General features: G+C 41.4%; 1 protein-coding gene across 1 annotated transcript in view; it reads left to right on the forward strand.

Moving 5' to 3' along the window:
• Positions 1-17,390: 17,390 nt before the first annotated feature.
• Positions 17,391-21,284, forward strand: part of MYLK (myosin light chain kinase) — a 216,341-nt gene continuing 212,447 nt past the window's right edge. Inside the window, 1 exon segment of the mRNA XM_037396821.1 lies at positions 17,391-17,603. Within this exon segment, the coding sequence (XP_037252718.1) occupies positions 17,441-17,603 (163 nt within the window). The 5' untranslated portion in view covers positions 17,391-17,440.

Below are 21,284 nucleotides of genomic sequence, written 5' to 3' on the forward strand. Positions count from 1 at the left end.
CTTCTTGCTAAGCTCCAGTTTTCAGCAGGGTTTTTCATAAGAATTTTTTCCTTTTGCGAGTGTACGGTTTATCTGACAGTGGGACTCTGTCATCTTCTACCTGAGCATTGGATGTACCAAGCACTCTTGTAAGAATTCATTCTTTTGTCCTATTTATTTTCTTTTCAACTCATGTATATGTTTTGGTGACAGACAAGCCCTAGACATCTGGAGAAGGCGCGAGTTGGTGACTGTGATCTGGTCTCTCAGCAGAAATTCCCATATAGAGCTGGAGCTCCCTGGGAAAGGTCTTTCTCCTGCACCGCTGAGCTCTCATGCTGGACTTGCTGCCTGTACCATTACATTTGATATGCATTTTTCCTGAAGAGCTCAAAGCAAAGTGAAGGCTCCAAGTTTTCTAAGACATACATACAGTAAAAACTTGCTATATTATATGAGTTTCAAAGCCTTGCCATTCTCCTGGTATCATTCTGATCATCTGAAAAGTCATTTAAGCATAAATGAATGCTCTAAGGATTGCAAGGTTAGACAGTACTACTGATCTTATTAGATATACATATCTAGGAGCACCATCTCTTCCCTCATTGCTCAAGGAAAGGGCTTGGGTCCAGCTTATTACAATGACAGTGAATGGCAGTGAAAGTCAGGCTGGGACTAAAAACAGATAAGATAGAGGGTGAGAAAGAGACAGAAAATTCAATGAGATAGAGACCTTTTTTTTTTTTTTTTTTTTTTTTTTTTTCCCCAATAAAGGATTTAAAAATACTTTCCACAACTGACAGCATGATCTCACTGGCTGGTGAGATCATGTGTCTTTCCATTTCCAGGATGGCTGAGTCAACTGAAACACCTGAGGGACAACTTCACAGTTGGGTGTCATCACAATTTATATTCTATTACTTTCAGGCTTCTTCTCTGTAATTTTATTTTCAAAGAATTGTTGCTAGAATGCCTCTGTTTTCTGTTTAAGCATGCCTGGTCCTACAAAGGATTCCAGTTAGCTCTAGCAGGCATGAGGTATGCTGTTTCTTTGGAAACATCAAATCTAATTAAAATGGTAATGCCCTTGGGTGCCTGCAATCCAAGGTATATCTGTGATGCTGGGAGATGGGATAATTTCTCATCAGTCTGTAAAGGTCATCTTGGGGACTAGTGGCATCACCTTCCAAGACACAGAGAAGTCAGATGTTAATAATACCCCCAAGCAAGGGACAGAAAATGAAGACATAACCAATCAGGAAGCCCTAGATTCTCATCATCTGACACAATTTAAGTACTAATTGTTAGTGACTGTCTGAGTGCTCTAGCAGGCATGATTTACCCAAACTGTTGAGTAACTTACCCCCTTTGCTTATGAGTCAGGTTCCAGCCCCTACACAGTTTCCTCTGATACCCTTTCAAGATGCTGGCCTGGGAACAGTGACAGAAGTGCTCAGAACTAACACAGGGCTCCAGAGGCCACCGTCCGCAGCACACAGGGAACCAGCCCTTCCCCGGGCAGTGACACCCTGCCTGAGTGTGCTGCGTTTGGCTGGGCTACAGTTCATTTTCACAGTAGCTGGTATGGGGCTGGGGTTTGGATTTGTGCTGAAAACAGTGCTGATAATTCCCACAACAGTGGGATGTTGTTGTTCTTGCTGAGCAGTGCTTACATGCCATTAAGGTCTTTTCTGCTCCTCACCCCACCCCACCAGTGACCAGACCACCGAGGAGGCTGGGGATGCACAGGGAGCTGGGACAGCTGACCCTGATGGACCAAAGGGATATCACATGATACCCTGTGATCTCATGCTCAGCAGATAAAGCTGGGGGGGAAAGAAGGAATGGGGGGATTTTTGGAGTAGTGGTGTTTGTCTTCTCAGGTAACTGTCACACATGATGGATCCCTGCTTTCCTGAAGATGGCTGGGTGCCTGCCTGCCGGCCCATGGGAAGCGGTGGATGAATTCCTTGGTTTGCTTTGTTTGTGTATGTGGCTTTTGCCGTATTGCTCGTACATTGCTCAGCAAAGCTTTTATTTTACTAGCGGAGCTTCCCAAGCTCCTTCTTATCTCTTGAGATGTTTATTTTTTCTTAGACCTAATAATTTATATTTTCCAAAATGACATTTTCCTTCTATTTGTTTTAGACCTGCTTCTAGTTGCTTTTCAACAATTCCCAGTATAGTGTAAATTTACGATTATTTTTCTGTTCTTTCTCCCTCTAAATATTTTTTTGAAGTGATGCCGAACCAAACTTCACAGCATCTGTGTTTCCTGTCTTTCAGAGAACTTTGAATGTAGTGCTCCTGTGCAGCTAGTGGTAAATCCTGAACCATGAGTTTATATTCTGTGTGTGCTCATACAACCTATAACAAAACTAGAGAAATTCTTAATACCCAAACAGGTGGCTAATTGTCTTTATTATTATTCTTTTAGCTTTTTGGCTTCAATAATATGAGACAGAGCCCTCTGGAAGCTGTTTATATTCTGTGATAATAAGTGGTATTTCATTCAGTTGTAAATATGTTGCCTTGAAGTTTCAGTTGATACTCTGTAGTCCCGTACTGGCAGGCAAGATACCGGAACAGCTTGACATGCTTTCTGTGGTACCATGCATAATTTCACAATCCTACTGTCCCTTCTTTATTACCTTCTCTCTAGATTGCATGGGTGCATAGCCACATTAAAAGCAGATGACATTATGTGCATAAAAATACTAAAATTATTCGGCTTTACTGAAGCCAAGTCAGTTCTGGACAAAGCTGATGCCTTGGATAAAGATTGGGTGTAATGGGGAAATGGGCTTTTCAAGGGCAGCTGTAGAGCCTGAAGCCTCAGGAAGAGGTGTGTTAACAACAGTCAATCTGTTAGCACTTAGGTAGCTTTCAATAAATAATGAAAGCATGTATTTTTATTGCTTAGCATATGGGGTTTTAGATTGATTTGATTAATTGTTGTTTTATGGTTACATTTGCATTAATGAGATTAACTTATTAAAAGCCATAGTTCCATGAATAAACTAATTTGTTCATGTGCTCAGTTCTTTGGAGATAAAACAAATGATTTTGAAATGTTCTCGGAGAAAAAATCCTATTGCACTAGAGAAAATATTAAATCTTTAATTACAAGATTTGTTGCAAATAATTTAGCACTTGAATGCATCTACTGATGAATAGGAGTCCAATGTGATTCTCTAGCTTATTCTGTTAATTAATTAAGGCCATTTTCCTGTGAAGTCAACATAATTATTTGTATTGTTACGAGGTTAAAAGACTGTAAACTTATTTTTAGAAGATGAGGGATACATGTAGAGAAAAAGACAGCATAAATCTTTCAGTTCTGGAAGTCCAGTACAAATAGGCAAAGAATATGTGTAATTATTATTATTATTACAACCTTCATTTAAAAGCAGGGAAGCTGAGATCTAGAAAACTACCCAAACTGTAAGTCGGCAGTAAAGAAATCAAAATGGGGTTTCAGCTGCATAGATGTAATGAAAACATTTCACTTTGATGTGACTAGGCTACCTCTAATTTCCAATTTTCAGCTGAGAGACACATTTAAGTTATTAATAAACTTGATTTCAGGATAAAATTACTATGTGCGACTTATCAACCTTTCAAATAGTTCCAGTTGAAAATTAAAATCTGGCAGCAGAAGATATAGGTTGAGGGGCTTTTCTCTGCATTTTAATCTGGGGGTTGATTTTCCAGTCTTTTTTGCTTGTTTCTAACCCCAGCCTTTTGGATGTTTCAGGGTGAACTCAGTGTTTCAACTGAGGTGTTTCTGATTTACATGTATTCAGAGAAAGACAGCTGGTAGGAAGCCTCTCTTTTTCATTAAGGGGTAAAATTGTAAGTAATTTTTTTTTAATGTCTACAAAGACATTGGGAATCGGCAAGTCTGGAGACTGACACTTGCTATTCACATATGGAAATGTTCATTCTTTTTCTGTGCTTCTCACCCATATCTAGAAACTGTAGTTGGTCAGCAATGTTGCTCTTTCTGTTGGAACACTTGTCCTGTCTGAGAAGGTGGCCCATGAGGGTGCTAAATTAGTACTAGTAGTGAGATAAGTAGTCTGAGCAATAATCCGATTTAAGAATAATTAAGAGGTACCAGAAATACTTCCAGATCTTAAAAAAACCCCAAAAAAACAAAAAACCCCACACACACCAAAAAACCCACACCCTGCTTTATAAAACTATCAAGGTACCTTTCCAGAGACACTTTCTGCACAGAAGTAGGTTACTGAGTGTGGGAGAAACACTGAATCTAACTTGTTCCAGTAAACACACTGATAAACAGCCATATGTTTCCCTAGTTCACCTGGATCTCACACCTTTTCTATAATCTTTTTTTTTTTTTGGGTGGTGGTGGTTTTATTTCTTCATCTTTATAGTAGCCATTTTGTAACACTCCAGTAGAAACATCCTTTCTGATGAAATGACACCAGAAGTCTGGTGATGTAAGTAAGCTGTGGTTAGTACGTATCTGAAAATGTGGGGAAAGCTTGAAAACAGTGTTACTTAGAAGAATCTGCTGGTTAGGATATTTCTGCTCTACTCCACTCCTTTATTTCTGTATTTCACCAAAAACTTATTTAACCCTTTGAGCTGTCACAGCCATCAATCTTCAAATACTTTAAGCTCATCTAAAAGAATTGTTTTTTGAAACAATAATCAGATTTGACATCTGCATTGCAATGGCATCTTAGTCTGTTTTGGTGGTCAGAGAGGCAAACTAGCAGCCTTTTTTCAGATTAAGCTTGGAAAGATCTCAGTCCTCTGCTTAATGACTAAACATTGTCTTAGTGCTAAAGACAGTCACTCACATATACGTGTGTATATTCATACATGCATGCATGTAGAGGCAAAAATATCCTACAGCAACAACATTGTTTTTAAGAGACGAATATTTTGTGAATCCTTACGGTGGAATAAAAGAGCATTAGTCACAGTTTTCTATATCAGAAGCACTTCCAGAAAAAAAATCCACGAAGTACACACTTTGACCAGAGCCAAATTCTAGCTCCTGCAGCAGGGATATATATACTGAATGTCTTAATGAATGCCAGGTACAAAATACCCACCCACAGCTGCCTTTCTTTCCCAACTAACAGCTTGTGTTGGAGCAGCATCAAAGCTGGCTACAGGCACAGCAAATGTATGCACCTGCATAGAGTAATTACTGAAGCTAATGCCGGTACGTATTAGCTTCAGTGCTCTTGCGGAAAAAGTACGGATTAACTCACAGCATTCAGCTTATTATACCTGTCTCACTGCACATCCAGTTTTTATGAGCACTTATAAAGCAATATGCATCTATGTTCCTTTTTATTTCTGATGGAGTCCTTCAGCTGTGACATTGGAGTGTACTTCAAAGCTACTCCTTTGTCTGCTTTTCTCCCTCTTCCTTTTTTCCATTTCAGACTTACCATTAGTTTGCAGGTTACTGCTCGTGTCCTGCCACCAACATACACCTACTGATCTATTTGCAACTTTTATATAACATTTACTTTTAATGTCTTCGTGCTGGTTCCTTCCCTGTCATCTGGAATCAGTGGGAAGATTGGTTCACCCCAAAACACAATTTAGAGATTGTTTCTAAAAACAATAATGGCTTTGACAATCAGTGCTGTCTGAAGCAGGTATCTACCTAATAAGAACTGCATTTAGACACTCCTGGCTTTTGACCAGTATTGTCTTATGCTGGAATAAATCTAGAAACAGAAATGAAAAGCTGCCACTTCTGTAATCGTTCTCTTGAGCTGTCCCCAAAACCACTTGAAATTATTTTTGTGAAGTTACCATGAAGTTATAATTGTGAAGTTACAATTTCTTTTTTGTGAAAATGGGGTAAAAATAAATTTCAGCTCTAAGACCCTGCCTGCCCTGCGTATGCCTGTTTTGTCTAGACTATAAGCAATGAGAACCAGACACATCTGAAATGTTAATTTAGTTTATTAAGGAAATGAGGCTTATATGATCCTGGTATCTGTCTGTGTCCCTTAATGACTTTCAAACTCATTGTCCGATTTCAAGCTAATGTGACAGAAGTGGGGAACAACAAGATAATTAAGCTGTAAATGCCCTGGAAGCCTGCTGCAAGAATGCACATGTAGTCCGAGATTAAAGAATCCATACAGTAAAGATCTCTTATAAATTTCCCCAAGAAAATTTAATTTTTTCAGCCCTCACAGAAGCACGTGTTCTTCTGGCCTTTCCACAGAGCTCTTCTGAAGAAGCTAGATAATCTGCAGGCAGAGAGAAAATAATTAGGCAAAGGCCTCTTGACTTTCACAGTCTGTTACAGTGAATGAGAATTTTAGGTGAAGGTTTCCTATAAGTGTTAATCAGCAGGAAAAAACCTCTAGAATCTGAAATTGCAGTTTGTCAAGAAATACAAACAACCCAATCTTTATTTGTCTGGTATCCAGTGAATTATTGCTTATCTGCTGAAAACCAGCAATGCATCCTGTGATGCGCAGGAGTAACTGAGACTACAGTGTGACAAGGATCTGACTGTCCTGGTGCTTGGGCTGGGGATCAGCCACAGGGGCTGGGGTTGGCAGCCTGCAGAGCTGGCACAGCTTGGAACAGACACCAAGCTGCATAAGTGCTGTGTGAAAATAGAGTGTTTACTGTAAGTGTACTCGCTTGGATTTGGCTGCCAAAAATTTAGGAACTACAAGGGTATAAAGCAGCCCATGACATAACTGGTTCTTTTGATCGGAGGTGACTTGAATATCCCATGTTTCACTGCAGGGCTGCAGGCAAAAGTGATGCCAACATTGATGTCTGCAGATTCTCTGCAAGGAAGACAATGCAGCTATTTTTAAAAGATTATTTTTCCTAGCATGGGTGAAAGAAAGAGCATAACTGGTATAAAGAAACTGTTCCTGGAACTGTAATTCATAATGACACTCTACTAGAAGAGCGGAACTGTGAGCACGTATGAGAAGATACGGCATATTTTATACAGAGTCTGTGGAATAGGACCAGGAAGATGATCTGAGTAGTTGCATTTCTTTTTGGTACTATGTGTGCCTGGCCTTTTACTCATTTTTTTGTTCAGTCTCTTCCCATTTCCAGCACAAAAGTTCAGGGACACTCTGAAGTCATTCTGTACTTAGCTTAAGGGCGAACACGTGGCAGAGTCAGCTGCTTTTCGTCTACTTTCCTTCTCCTTGGGGAGCCCTGTTCTGCTTCCAGCAAAGGGAACCCTTCCTCTGAAGATGGAGGGGAAGGTCTAACTCCAGGAACAAAATTCAGCTGTTGTGTATGCTGATGGTGTTGTGCCAGGCTTGCAGGCACACAAAGTAGCTCATTAGCTCAAAAAAGAAGATGTTTCCTCAGTTTCATATTAAAAATGCAACTGTCCTCTGCAACTGATAACAGAATAATAATAATTTTCATGTAGCAAGCTCTGATTGTTGTTATTTTCTGGTAGATGGAGTTCACTGATCCCTTCTGTCAGCCAGTTGCTGCTTTGGAAACTGTCTTGACAGAGATTTGTCTTATTTAGAGAACAGTTAATTCATTTTCTATCCATAATGAAAACTAGCTCACCTGCAGGCTGCCCTACATCTTCTTCAAAGCACTCTGCCAAGGTAAGACACCAACACATCTGGCGGACCAGCTGGTTTGTAACCAGGGTTTTTTATTCCATCAGTCACGAGAGGGCACTGTTAAACGTGGTCTCCCTCCGCTAGACAAGAGGTTGCCTGCAGGAATATTATAGAGTTCGTAATATCTTAATGCCTTGGAGCTATGGCAAACAGTTCTGCTTTTTAAAGTTATACTTTAGACCTGCCTCCTCTGGTGGTGTAAGATGCTGGCAGCAGAAGGATATATTAATTGTGTATTTTATAATAAAGAACATAACCGTTCCTTTTTTACTCCTTGCTTTGCAATTGCCAAAAAGGAATAAGAACCTGTCTTATGTAGTTCTCAGGCCTGCACGCAGATTCCAGGCATCCCTTCACCTTCCTTGGGGAGGAGATGGAAGGAGGTTGGGTGGTTTTGTAAGAAACAAATTTTAAGCCAGCACAGATTACTCTTCAGTTTCTTTTTCATATAAGCTGTATTGGATAGGCAGTAGTCAATATTTGTTTGAAATACATTTTCTCAGCACAAGGCTAGATTATGGAGCTTCTTGCCACGGGACATGCTGGGACTGGAGAACCTGCATGACTTGAAAGAATCTGAATGTGTTCACAGACACCAGCAAACGCTGAGTCTTCCGAATTAACAAATTGATTTTAAAAGCTTATTAGTAATTATTTTGTCGCTTATGTCTTTAGAGAAGCAGTGTCGGGCTTGCTGTTATGTATTGCTTACTGTGTGGTGGTTGTGCTGCTCTGGAAAGTACCAGGTAGGTGGCACAGCACTGTTCTAATGTGGCTGCACTATCAGCAGCGCCAAGCTACGCTGGCAATCTCTCTGTCCACTGCTTTCTCCGTAATGTGACGTAGGACATCCCTATATCCTATAGCATCGCTCTGTTAAAACTTGCACCTGGAGCATTACCCCAAAGGCTGTGAGGTCTACAAATACTGATCTGGCACCCCCAGGTTTCTAAGGAGTCATAGATCTGTTTCCTAATTGGTAAAATCTGCCTCATGCTGACCAAGCTTCTTTTCTTGCAGAGTGAGATCAAGCAAGTTCCAGATTTCAAGCAAAGATTGCAAACAAAGAGAAGCAGGGACCAAAATGTTCTCTATTGCTTTTACTTACTATTATTACCATTCCTCGTTTTAAGCATCTGAAAAGCTGTTTATATCATTGCCCATGTGCCAAAAATCTTAAATAGCTGCTTGATTGTCTTGTGAGCAAATGGAGGCCTTCACACTTAGTTCTCTAATTGCTCTCTCCTCCCTCATTCCCAGCAGGTTAAGCTGTGTATGAATAAAATACACAAATGCGTAACACAAAAATGCTTTGGAGAAGGTTGTGTTTAGTAAAGCAAATGGCCTGACTTTAAGTAATGGGCTATTTGTACTGCAGGAGGCCTGTGAAGCCCCACCGGGTGAGATATTTTCATGGATCTATAAAAGAAAAGTTTGTTTTGGAAGGAGCCGGGGAACACCTTGTGTCCTCCTGGTGTTACAGCCTAGAAGTGGAATTTGACTGTGAAATCCCTCTTTTGTCTGAAGTCAATGAGCTCAGATAAGGGCCAGACTGTAACTTTCTTTGGTCTTCCAAAACTTTCCTGTAGTTATTTCCTTGCTTAATTTCTCCAAAGACTATATTGACACTTACAAATAAGATTAACTCCTGGCTTCTGCTGGTTGCTGGTAGAGCTGAGAATTGCGTTTACTGCCTTAAGGTGCTGTGGTGGTCCTACTTTATGAATGATCACGTTTACTGTGTTTGGACAGGTGAGTGCCGTTCACTGTATGAGGAAAAGTGTGGTAAGAATACAGTAAGAAGGCAGATGTTGGCTTAAGTAAATGAAGATTCACCTTCTATCTGTAGGAAGAAAAGCTGGAAATGTTTTTAGAGATCTTTTAAAGAAAAACTTGATCCTGCAAAAGGCAGCTGGAGTCCAACATAGAAAGTCAGTGGGAATTTTTCAGAGGGGGGAGTGTCCAGCTGGACAGTAAACTTCCAACCTGCTCTCTGGGTTTGAGAACTTACTGTGTCTACGGTATGTGTTTTCTCACTGGCTACATGCTTTTAAATGCTGTGGTGGAAGAAGTGGATTTGAAGTGAACATATGAGATGTTCATGGTCTTGTGTAATTCTTGGTATGTTGACAGAGCAGTAATGAAAGGCTGTTTCAGCTGACCAGTTGGAATATAGATAGAGAATATGCATGTGGTAAGGAGATCTGCATTCAATTACCGTCCTACCACAGACTGGCTGCAGACAAGACAATTATTCTGTGCCTCAGTTCCCTAATTCTAAAACAATGATATTCCTTTGTCTGACTTGTCTACTTAGAGGATTTGCTCCTTAGGGCACTGAATGTCTCTTACCATGTTTTTTGTTTTTTGGGTTTTTTTTTGTTTTAGCAGTTAATACAAAGCAGGTCTGATTATCTGGGTGCTACTGGAATTCTGATGGTCCTAATCAGAAGTGTTTAATTACTCATTTGTTATCTCTGGGTTTCATTTTTGTTGTCTTTATCTAATCTTGGCAAAAATGCTTCATTCTTGGATAACAACATTGCATGGTACTTTTGGAAAACTGTCTCACATGATGTCTTTATTTCTCTTTAATTCCATTCCATCAAAATTCAAGAATGTCAGCAATAGTAGTCCAAATTCCCATCCTAGACCATGCAGACATTTTTTTTTTCTTAGACTAAAAAATTTTGTTATAAACAAACACATACGATTAGCACTGCAGGGTTGTTTCATTGCCAGTTAGCCCCCTGTGCATAAAGATAGGTTGATGCTTTCAGATTAAATCTGAGATGCCAGAATGTCACTACCCTAGATGAATTTTAATGCAGTCTCTTGTGCATGTGTGTTATTCACATTAAAAATATCACTTTGGCACAGAAGCCTCTTGGGCTGACTTGAAAATGTTTGACCAGATAACAAGGAGACGTAACAGTCACTGGAAGCATTTCCAACTTGGGATATTTAATTAGACCTTATGACTGAAAATTCTTATGATCATCAGAAGATCAACATTCCAACATATTCCTGGTTATGTTTATTAAATATTCCCTTTTTTGGTCCTAAGTGTGAATGTTTGGAAAAATGTTAAGTTAATACAACCCACTTGACTTCACTGGCACATTTTACAAAAGGAGGAGGAAAAAATGTGGAAGCCACTGAAAACTAAAGGGTTCTTGCTTTGGAGAAAAACAAAGTTCAGGCCAATGCTACAGACTGGCTGGAAGCCTTCCACAGTTTTAAAAGAAAAAGACCCTGTTGAAAACTCTTTTCTCAAAACTCCTTTGCTTCCTTTGCATAAAAGAGGAACCAAGCACACTTAACACTGTGCAAAACACATTTCTTTCAGAGAAGCCAGCTTTATCTTCAAGTCCCAGCTAGTTAATCTGCTCAAACTCATTTTTAACTTATAGTCTCAGAAATTTGACACACCACAGGGACTTAAAATTTTTAGTCTAGATGGAATTTGCTGACAATAACTCTCAGCTAGGGCGCTGATATAGCAGGATTGGTTTCTCTCATTATGTTTGGTAAGAATAAATGCTTTCCTCTCTCACGGAAAAAGAAGGAAGAGCACAAGTAAAGAATTAATTTCCTTTCTCCCTAGGTCTGTAAACTGTACTAGCTACATCTGTATGGTATCTTCAGATGCGTGTGCCATACACAAATGATGTGCAAATACAGTTGTTTTGGAAGTACTGGGGAAATCCTGCATGAAGCATTCCCCTCCCCTCCACTAGTTGCATGTTTTTACCTGCTCGGCAATAGAGATCTAGATATAAATCCAGAAGCCTAAGCATGTCTACATTGTAATTAGGGCTGGCTTCCAAAATGTAGATGGTGAACTATTTCTGTGGAACTCCTGCTGTGGGTGGCTGGCAATCCCAAATGTGCACTGGAGCATGGTCAGGCACATGTTGCATTTCCAGGTAACTCTAACGTCCTTTTGCTTTTCCATTGTTTGAGTATTGGTTGATAACCGCAACTGAATTTCCTGGCAAAATTTTTTAATAACAAATGTTATGTTATGCTCCTGTAACTGTTGAAGTTACCTAATCTGATCTTTGTCAAATAACAACTTTATTGCCATGAATTAGGCAACCTTCAAATATACATTTTCAATTTATTATCTTTACTTCTTCAGGGTAACAAATTTGTGATATATGAGACTTACCAGCAGTTGTTTCTATCACACTGTTTTATGTTTCATTCCTAAGGGTTAAATTATTTGCATGGCACTCTTAAGCTTCATATTAAAAAAAGAAAGAAAAAGAAAAGAAAAAAAGGAGAAGAAAAAAGCAAGAATATTGTGTGTCACTGTAATCATGATGTTGCCATGTAGCCATTACCAGTGCTTATTTCTTAGGCTAGAAATTGAGATTAGAGACTGAAGGTTGTAATAAAAGTAAATTATACTCTGCAGAAAGCTTGGCTGGTCTCTGTACAGAATGGGAACAGGCACTAACTACATATGTAATGGAAGCTCTCTAGTTCTCAGCTATTACTTGAGCAGAACATAAGTGTGCTCTGTAGAAATGGTTAATAAGCATATTTGTTGATTTTTTCCCAGTCTCTGATATATCTCACACACAATTTTCACATTTCACAATTTCAAATTTCACAAAAACCACACCCAGTCAATTTGAAATTAGTTCTGCTAAAGTGAGAACTTCAGGACAAAAAGCTGTGTCTTCCCCATATGTGCAGGTACTCTCTGTTTCCATTGCATGAAGAAAAGGACAAAGCTAACTGCATGGTGCAGAGTGGCGATACTGTCTTTCTGTTGATTGTCTTTATAATGTTCCATTCATTGATGGTCAATGTAGCCTCAGTCAGTACCTGTTTATCAATGCCTTTTTGTGGAACACAGAGAAACGATTCCCTTTATCCATCACTTGACTCACATGAAAAACAATAGTACTCTTCTGATGGATTTCATTCAGCAACAGTCAGAAATAGTTAATGTTTTTGATGCTTTAATTTGTGAAAGTGGAAGTTCTCTGCCACCAGTGGCTTTAGAAAAATGATGGTGCAGAATTTTTGCAGTCTAACCAAATATTTGGTCTGCTAGTCTGAACAGACTGTTGGTTTGAAACACAAGTTGCACGTTTCAGCTGCTATTACAATCAGTGAAATTGCTAGTGTTTCCTTGTTTATGCTGCTAGCTTATACATTATTCCAACCTCTAAATACAAGAGGATAAAACAGCTGCTGAGTTTCTAAATCTGTAATTTCCCCAACAGCCAAATGCTTACAGCCCTGTCTTCTTTTTCCAACAAACCTAAAAGTGTAAAGACTCGGATACTGGCACATGTTACCAGATAGGCATAAACTGCCTATCTGGTCTTTTGCTGACACATCTAATTAATTTTTCTTGCTCCTGAGCTGAGTGAACTAATGCTGGCCTACACATTGCATGCCAGTGTTAGTACTACATTGTGTCTGACCTCTTGGCTTCCTCCCTCTTTAAGTACTCAATCTCTATTTGCAGCATGAAACTCACAGGCTTCTCAACGCTTTCTATGTTCCTGGTCAGCAAAGACACAAGCAGGATGGGGGATGATAATTTAGTCTGCCTGCAGATTTGGGAAGATATTACAGTGGCTCACTTTTAGAAGATTATCTTCTAATCTCAAGAGGCTAGAAACAGCATTGCTTTTTTAAAATCAGTGCTTACATTCTGCAAAAACAGGCGCTCACATGCTAGAAAGAGGAAAAAAAAAAAAAAAAAAAAAAGGATTAGCTCTGGGAAATGGATGAATGCATTCCTTCCCAACAAAGTTACTTCCTAAGCATCTGATTCTCTAGTTTCCTTACTTAAAAAGGGGTCATACCAAGAACAAGCCCTGTACTTAAGCAATTTCAGAAGCAGAAGTTTAAGTGTGAAAGACGTGCATGTAAAAGTGCAGTTGTGTTTGGGCACCTTCTGAACTTTATCCTGAAAGGAGCCTAAAAGATTTTACAGCAAAAGGAGAGGTTATCTTTACTCCCTTTATGCAGCTCTGCTCCTTGTACTCCTAATCACCCGATAATCATCTGAACCCTTCAGCTTCAGTAACTCACTTTTCCAAACACTTCAGCTGGGTAACTTCATCCTTCATTTGTTTCCTGTGCCGTGTCCTACAGAAGCTACTATATAAGCTCTCTGAGGGTTGTGCTGGTTACAGTCTATGGCTTGTAAGCAACAAAAATCTAAATGTAGGTCAAGATGAGTTGAAATCTTTTAAACACAGCCAGCCGCTGTTTCTTAAACACGTCCCTGGAGCAGCTGTGTGAAGGATGTTTACAATTAAAAGAACACCCCCTCAAGCAGCCAGTTAAGAATGCATAGGATTATCCAAGCCAGCAGCATTCATTAAATGTCATATCTGAATATTAATTATCTTGTGCTTGATTTGATTTAGGATCAGCATCTAAAGAAGTGACACTATTGACTTTCAGCATCCTAGAGGGGTCTTAGGACAAAGGTCCAACTAGATCAGCAGTCCTAGCAAGGATTCAGGAGAACCTGTAACTGGACACAAAGTGTTATGTCATACAGGCTTCTACTAGGATGGGAGATTCCTCACTTTGGTTTTGGTGGTTGTTTGCTGTTTTTTTTTTTTTTCTTCTTGATAGGACTTGTGCAATAAAATAAAAAAAAAACCAGGAAGAAAAGAGAGAAAAATATGTGAGCTTTGTGGAGAATGAGTCAATCCCTTGAAACCCAGCAGGGGCACCACCGTCTGCTCTCCTTATGTAGCTCAGTGGCTTTCATCCTAATTCCAGTGTCTCCTACTCCTCCCTCTCAGCTGAAGGCAGATGTGCGTTCACTGGCAACACTGGGCCTTGTTCTTTGTGAGTGTTTAAGGCCTGAGCAATCATTTTAAATTGAAAGCAGAGCCAGTGATGCTATTACAAGATTGTCTAGAGCAGCAGTTCCCTGGTAAGACATGAGAATTTTTACAAGAAAGGAGTTTCATGAAGGCTAGGCTAGATATCAGCAAAGAAAATATAATCATGATGCAGAGCAGCAGCTTCTTGGAATGAACACTTAAAAATGTTGAAAAGAAAACTCTTTCCCAAAAGGTGTTGCCAATACAGACTTTGGTCAGCCATGGCATGGGAAGGTCAAAGCTATCTCGTGCCGGGGTCTGTATGGCTATCTTAGAGTTTCATGTTCTTTCCGTATTCTAATGCCAAATAAACTTGTATCTGCAGAAAGAAAAATGTTCACATAGCAAGCACCTTTCTTTTAACAGCTCATATACCAGTGGGTATGTAGCTGTTGGACTCTGTGCACATGCACTGCCATTTGAAATCAACTATAGACAGAGAGGCATGCACTTCAGCCAAGTCAAGGATTGTATGTCCATTTGTTTTGGACTAAAGGGAAACATCTTTACAGTCCAGAATATACCCCCACCATGCATTGAGAAGGAAAAATCCTAGGAGTAACAGCCTGGCTGCATGTAATTAGCATAGTATATATGTACAGCTGAATGCTGATGCTATGAATGGTGTTACATGGTTTACAGATTACCTGTGAACTGGCTAGTAATTGTCTTTAAAATGTGTGTGTGCCAACTCCTAGGTTTACTTTATTTTATAGATATTCTTAAAATTTCCTTGACACTCCACTGTGACTTCACAGAACAGAAAATCTGAAGAGGAAGGTTCAACAGAGCCAGTGAGAACTGAGGCATTCAGAACATCTGAAAATTAAGTCACTTTTCTTTAGGACTCTTGTTTCAGTGATTCAGGGTTGGTTTGTTTGTTTGTTTGTTTTAAAAAAAGGTCTCTAGCTTTTTTTTCCAAAGTCCCAGAGCCTTTAAAACAGGAAAAGCATTTTATGCTCCTAGCTACCTAGCTAAGGGTCAGTCTAAGGGAATTAAGAGTAAGAAAAGTATCATTACCAGCAGAAAACTTCTTGAAGAGGCAGCAGCAATTTCTCCTAGTTCACTCACTTTGTACTGCATCTGGAAGTTAAAGAGGCAAAAGGGATAGCTATAACTCTTCTTGGGCTCATACTGGTAACTGCTCAGTAACACAAACTATGTACGGGGAAAAGCCAGCATCTTGCACCGCCTCCTACTTGGGCTGCAGGACACATCCTCTGTCAATGGCTGAAAAATTCACCTTGGAATCAAAATGAAAAACATTGAGGTCTCTGCAAATATAAAATTTCTGACATTGCCACAGCAAAGTACAGAGAAATAATTAGAGCCTGGACTGTGGTTTGCTCCTTCACCCCTAGAGCTATTTTAGAGCCTGGTGAGGAGGCAAGTTCTCTGCACTTGTGCTTTCCCTTTTCTGTAGTAGTTCAGAACCACATTTTAAGATACCTAGCAGTAATGTGATCACAGCACAGAAGTATGCAAGATGACATGAAGGAAAGCCTTTATCCATGGAACCTGGGCTTTTGGTGTGTCTATCCCCATGTGTGTTTATGATCCATCTATAAATCCATTTCAGACAAAGTCAGTTGATTGTTTTCGTTAAATGTGTAAATAAAAATTTGTAAAAGTACTAGTGTGTAAAGGCTTGAAGTTTGCAATGTACATGGGTTTCCCTACACCCCCCTCCCCCTCTTTCAGGGTCCCTAGTTCCATGTTATAGAACAGCAGTTCTAAGGCCTTAGTATTGAAGAGGAGTCAGTTTGTCCCCATCTCTCGTCTGCTCTTCCTTCTACACTACTTTAGCACTTAACATAATTAACTGTAAATGGGTTATTAAACTAAATCCCCTGCCCCAGATTTGGATGTCCCTAGGCAGACATGCCAGTGCAGCAGCCCTAGCCAGGCTCTGGGGGTGGGGGGAAGGTATGGGGCCGCCCCAAGTCCCCTGTGTGCCTGAGAGAGTGCCACTGTCCCATTGGTGGGTCGGGATAGTGGCTGGCAGGGGCTGCAGCTCCATCCAGACCCCTACACTCTCCATGCATATCACACTCCTGTAAACACACCCCTTAGGCAGCGCATCCAAGTCCCATACCGACCTTCGCATACACCCTCTACTGCACTTCCCCCATATGCAAACCATACGCCCGCCCCAGAAAAGATACATACAACTCATACATATTTTACGCACATCCCATGCAAGCCCATAAACACATCCCTGCGTGCTTCCCCATGCGTGCACCCCATACGGTCCCCATACACACAGAGTGTACAATCCCCATAGGCACCTTATACAGCTGCCACATCCCTAGACAGCTCTCTGTGTACATCTCATACAGCACCCATATGCACCCCTGCGCACTCCGCTCCCCGCGGGCAGGCAGGCGGGCAGGCAGGCGGGCAGGCGCTCCGCAGGTGCGGGGCTGGGCTGGGCTGGGCTGGGCTGCCCGGCCCCTCCCCGCCGCCGCCGCTCACTGTGCAGGGCCCGGGGCTCCCCCCGGCCCCGCGGCCGCTGCCTAATAAGGCTCCGCGGCGGCCGGCAGCCCGCGCTGGCGGCGCAGGGCAGGAGTTAAGGCAGCCGCACCGGCCGCAGTGAGTATCGCCGCCGGGCACCGCTTCCCCCGCGGGCTGCCCGCTTCCCCCTCCCGCAGCGCTCGGGGCAGCGGCGGCCGGCCCGGCCGAGCGGCAGGTGGGCTGCGGCCGGAGGCGCCGGGCCGGGGCTGGGGGGGGCGCGGTGGCTGCGGCGGCGCTGCCCGGACCCGCCGGGCCGTCCCTGCCGGCTGCGCCCCGGGACGCGGAGGGAAGCCCGAGGGGCGGGCACCGGCGGGGGGTACCGGGGCATCCTCCGGAGGGGGCGGTAGAGTAGGCGGGGAAGGAGGAGGGAAACCTGCCGCTCCGGAGGGACGAGGTGGCCGCGCTGCAGCCGGTCAGCCCAGCGGCGCGGGCTGCGGGCACATGCCGGGCTTGGAGCATCGGAGCTGCCGGTTCCCTGCGGGTGGCTCGACCCAGCTCCCATCCCGCCCCATGCGGGAGCGGCAGGCGGGCTCCTGCCGGGAGAGGTGCTCACCTACGGCTCCCCTCCCAGAGCGTCTTAACCCGGGAGCAAGCGAGCCTGGTAGTAAGTACTTGTCATCTTTTATGTGTGAGTTGTTATGGTTTTATTGTTCCCTGCTGGCAGGTAGCAAAGGATAGTTAAGAACAAGCATTCATAGCCTAGACTGTAACGATCATCGCTTTGGCTCTCCCTTGGGCTTCTGAGCCTTTCAAACTCAAGGGTGTATATGTGGAGGTGCACGTAGAGTTAAGTGTTCCTTTGCTGTGCATCTGCATCTCTCACACTTTTTGGACAAAATGTATGTGGTGGTGTTTTGGGGCTTTTTTAAAACTTCTGCTGTTCTCAAAGTAATTTGTGCTGTGTTGCGCAGCACATTTAGGGTATCAGAGAAGGATAAATCCTGGTGGCACCACTTATACTGCACGAGGATGGGGGAAGGAGATGAATGCTTAAAATCATTAACTTGGGGGGGAGGAGGTGAAATAGCTCCTCTGTGTGCTGCCCTCACGCTATAGGGCAATATGCTTTTTGGGATTCTCTGCCATTTAATCCTCTTTCCTGTATGTGGGCATCTGGACTCTGGCCTGGCACTGCTCCCTGCACTCAACTGGAAGGGAGTGGCATGGCACACTACCAGGGGCTGGAGACCAGGGACGAAAGGATAGAATTCTTCCCTTCACTTACAGTGTAAAGATACCTTTTAGCCCCCTTCCTGTCTTCTGCATAGTAAATCCATAGGAATGCTTCTACCAGAGCCAGGAAGCAGAAAAAATGTTTTGAAGTCTGGATTATGCTCCCTACAAAGGGAATAGCTGAGAAGATAAATGCAAATACCTGGTTCCACGCACCCTCCTTCTGAGGGTTTCCAAGCATTGACCCTCCAAGCATGGAAGGTCAGCATGGAGTTGCTAAGACTCTCCAAAATGATGCCACCTCTCAGTGAAAGTGCTGGAAATCCCATTGCTGTCAGTGAAGCTGTAAGGGAAAGAGTAATTCTTCTCACATTTTAAATCCCAAACAGAACAACTTCCTCCCTCCCCCTACTTCCTGCACACATTTTTTTTTTTTTAGTTCTTTAGTTTGTTTGGTTTTTTTTCTCATTGTCCTTATAATGACTTGCTTTTTATTTGCCAAATATGGTAAATGTCTTCCTGTGCAACTTTATATTTGCTGAGGTGTTCCTGCAACTAGGCTCTAAGAGCACAATTTAGGAGCCTTCTGTTTTTAAATCAGAATTAAATTTACTAATAACTCTTTGATGGCATGAATAGTGAATTTTCATCTGGCACATATCCACAGTATTTTCTGTTCCCTCAAACTACACTTTTCTTCTGTAGCTAGTCACTATGTGCACTGCAGCTTGTAACATAGTGCTCACTGTAACACGTTTCCATAATACACCTGTGTTACACTCATCCTTAACATTTTTCATTCTGACGCTACAAGACAAGTGTTTTAACTCCAGCAATAACTGGGATAATCTTGTTAGTCACAGTAAGAGAATGCTTGCCACCAGAGGACCAGCACTAGGATAGGCAGCAAATATATTGATAGTATCTCACCTTTTGAGAGAGACATGAGCAGAAAAAAACCCCACCTGGTTTAATATACATCACAGCTAGGATTTTATATAAATGTGGGAGGCTCACGCTAGTTAATATCACTGACCCAATTTTTATTGGTCTTAATAGGGAAATCTTAAAAGGTCTGCTGCAAAGAAAGTTAGAAATCTGATACTTTGCTGTTGCAAGCATCTCTCCATAGCTTTAGTTCCCTTACTACATGATGCAAGGAAGGATGAAGGAAATAAATCGGTGAACTTCTGTTGTTTTGCTCGTATAATGCTGAAAGGGAATTTATAAAGTCTGAAGCAATGATTACGTATTGTCATTGGCTTAAGTTAAATTTAAGACACATGATTTTTCACCAGGTTTTGGTCTGTTTTGTGTTGTCCCTGACTCCTCCTTTAAGATTTTTAGGACTTCCTCTGGGCGATGATCCTATTTTTACAGTCAATCAAAATCCATACCAATATCCTTATGCAGGCCAAATACACTGTATTAGAAAGACTATAAACCAACAGCTACAAATGACTTTCAGAGTCCTCCTAAAACAAAATGCAGATGTAAATAGAGTTCAGAATGGCTCCAAATGCTGCGCCTTAAAGTTATAGATGTCCAAATCCAGAAAGTGTGCTCAGAAGCTCTGTTTGAAAGCCATGTAGGGAGGCGGCTAAAGTTTTTGGTTAGACGCTGGAGAGCTAGAAGCCACAGTCTGTGGTTGTTGGACTCTTCTAGGTAGTTTGTTTTGGGCCTGAGCATGGCCTGGAAGGCATCCTGGACAGTTTCATCCTGCTTTTGCAAAAAGACTCTGCTCCTCTCCTTCATAAACTTGTCAAGTTCATAGTGAAAGCAGTTTTTTGCTTTTCCTGTGTTTAGAGCTGTACTCAATAGCTTTTCCAAACTTTACTCCACAGATACGAGTTAGGAGGTAAGAAAGGTAATTTTTTTCCTTCCCCTTGGCTGATTAATACCATCTTCTCTCTTTGATGTTAAATTACTCATTTTAAACCTCCCATTGGAAGGTAGAATGTCCTTTCTCTCGCTGCTCTAGAAACATGTTGCTACACTTGTTGTAGTAGACTTTTTAAGACTTTTTCTGAACTGAATGATGACAGTGGCATCCACTGTTCCAGGTGGGATCTTAGCAAGCCTTGTACAGCTGCCTTCATCTCCTTCACTGACAGAAATGCTCCTGTAATGTACATTAGGATTACATATGCTGTTTGGATTTCAGCACTGCATGCAGAGAAGTTACAATTAATCTGTAGTACTGAAAAGAATTAATTAGTGAAGCCAGATGGAAACAGGTAGGATGGACTCTGGCCTTTTTTTTTTAATTAATTTATTTATCACAGCTTTGCATGTTGTCTATGTTGTCTGTGATTACAGGATGGAATTTGCTAAAATCTCAGTCTTTCCTGGGCAATTGTAAAGGGTCTGTTGAATGTGCTACAGCAAGGTCTGTCTCTAATAATGTCTTCATTAAGCATCTCTACAAACAGAGGAGTTTTTTAATTGCTAGACTAACAGGTCATTTAGCTCTGTGAACAAGCTACTGAATGCTAACTTATGAATGGAAATTTAAAAGATCATTTGCAACCTGCTACATGAAAGAAATACCAAAATGAAAGTATGTTTGTACCTCTGTTGTTGCTATTAAACCTGATATAGAATTTCAGTTTAATTTTCCTGGGAATCTTGACTGATTTCATAAAGGTTTTTTTGCCTCTGAAGTTTCAGCAGCTGCTCCCTATAAAAGCTAGAAATAACTGGTTCTCCTTTAGTAGGAATGAAAGGAGAACTGAGTTCTATAGAAATGAGGAGATTAGAGCTCTGTGAGGGATATACCCATTTAATGCTGCTGGAAACCAAACCCGCTCGAATAATCTTAACTCTCACTTCTGGTGAGCAGAAATTCTAGGGGAAAAAAAATTCCCTTAGTGACTTATTAACAAAGGCTTTTCAGGTTTACTGGGATTTATCATGTGAGCCTAATCTACCTTTTGTTCGTCCAGTTGGCAGGCTTTAAGATTTAAAAGGGTCTGCAGAAACTCCTCCTCCATGCTTCTTATTTAATTAAAGAGGCTTGATGCATTATTTACCTTTGAGTCTTCCATTTATGTGGGAACAATGAGTTGGGGTTAACATATCGTAACATATTTGTGAATACTGCGTTATAAAC

This window comes from Falco rusticolus, chromosome 8 (assembly GCF_015220075.1).
Source record: "Falco rusticolus isolate bFalRus1 chromosome 8, bFalRus1.pri, whole genome shotgun sequence".
NCBI lineage: Eukaryota > Metazoa > Chordata > Aves > Falconiformes > Falconidae > Falco > Falco rusticolus.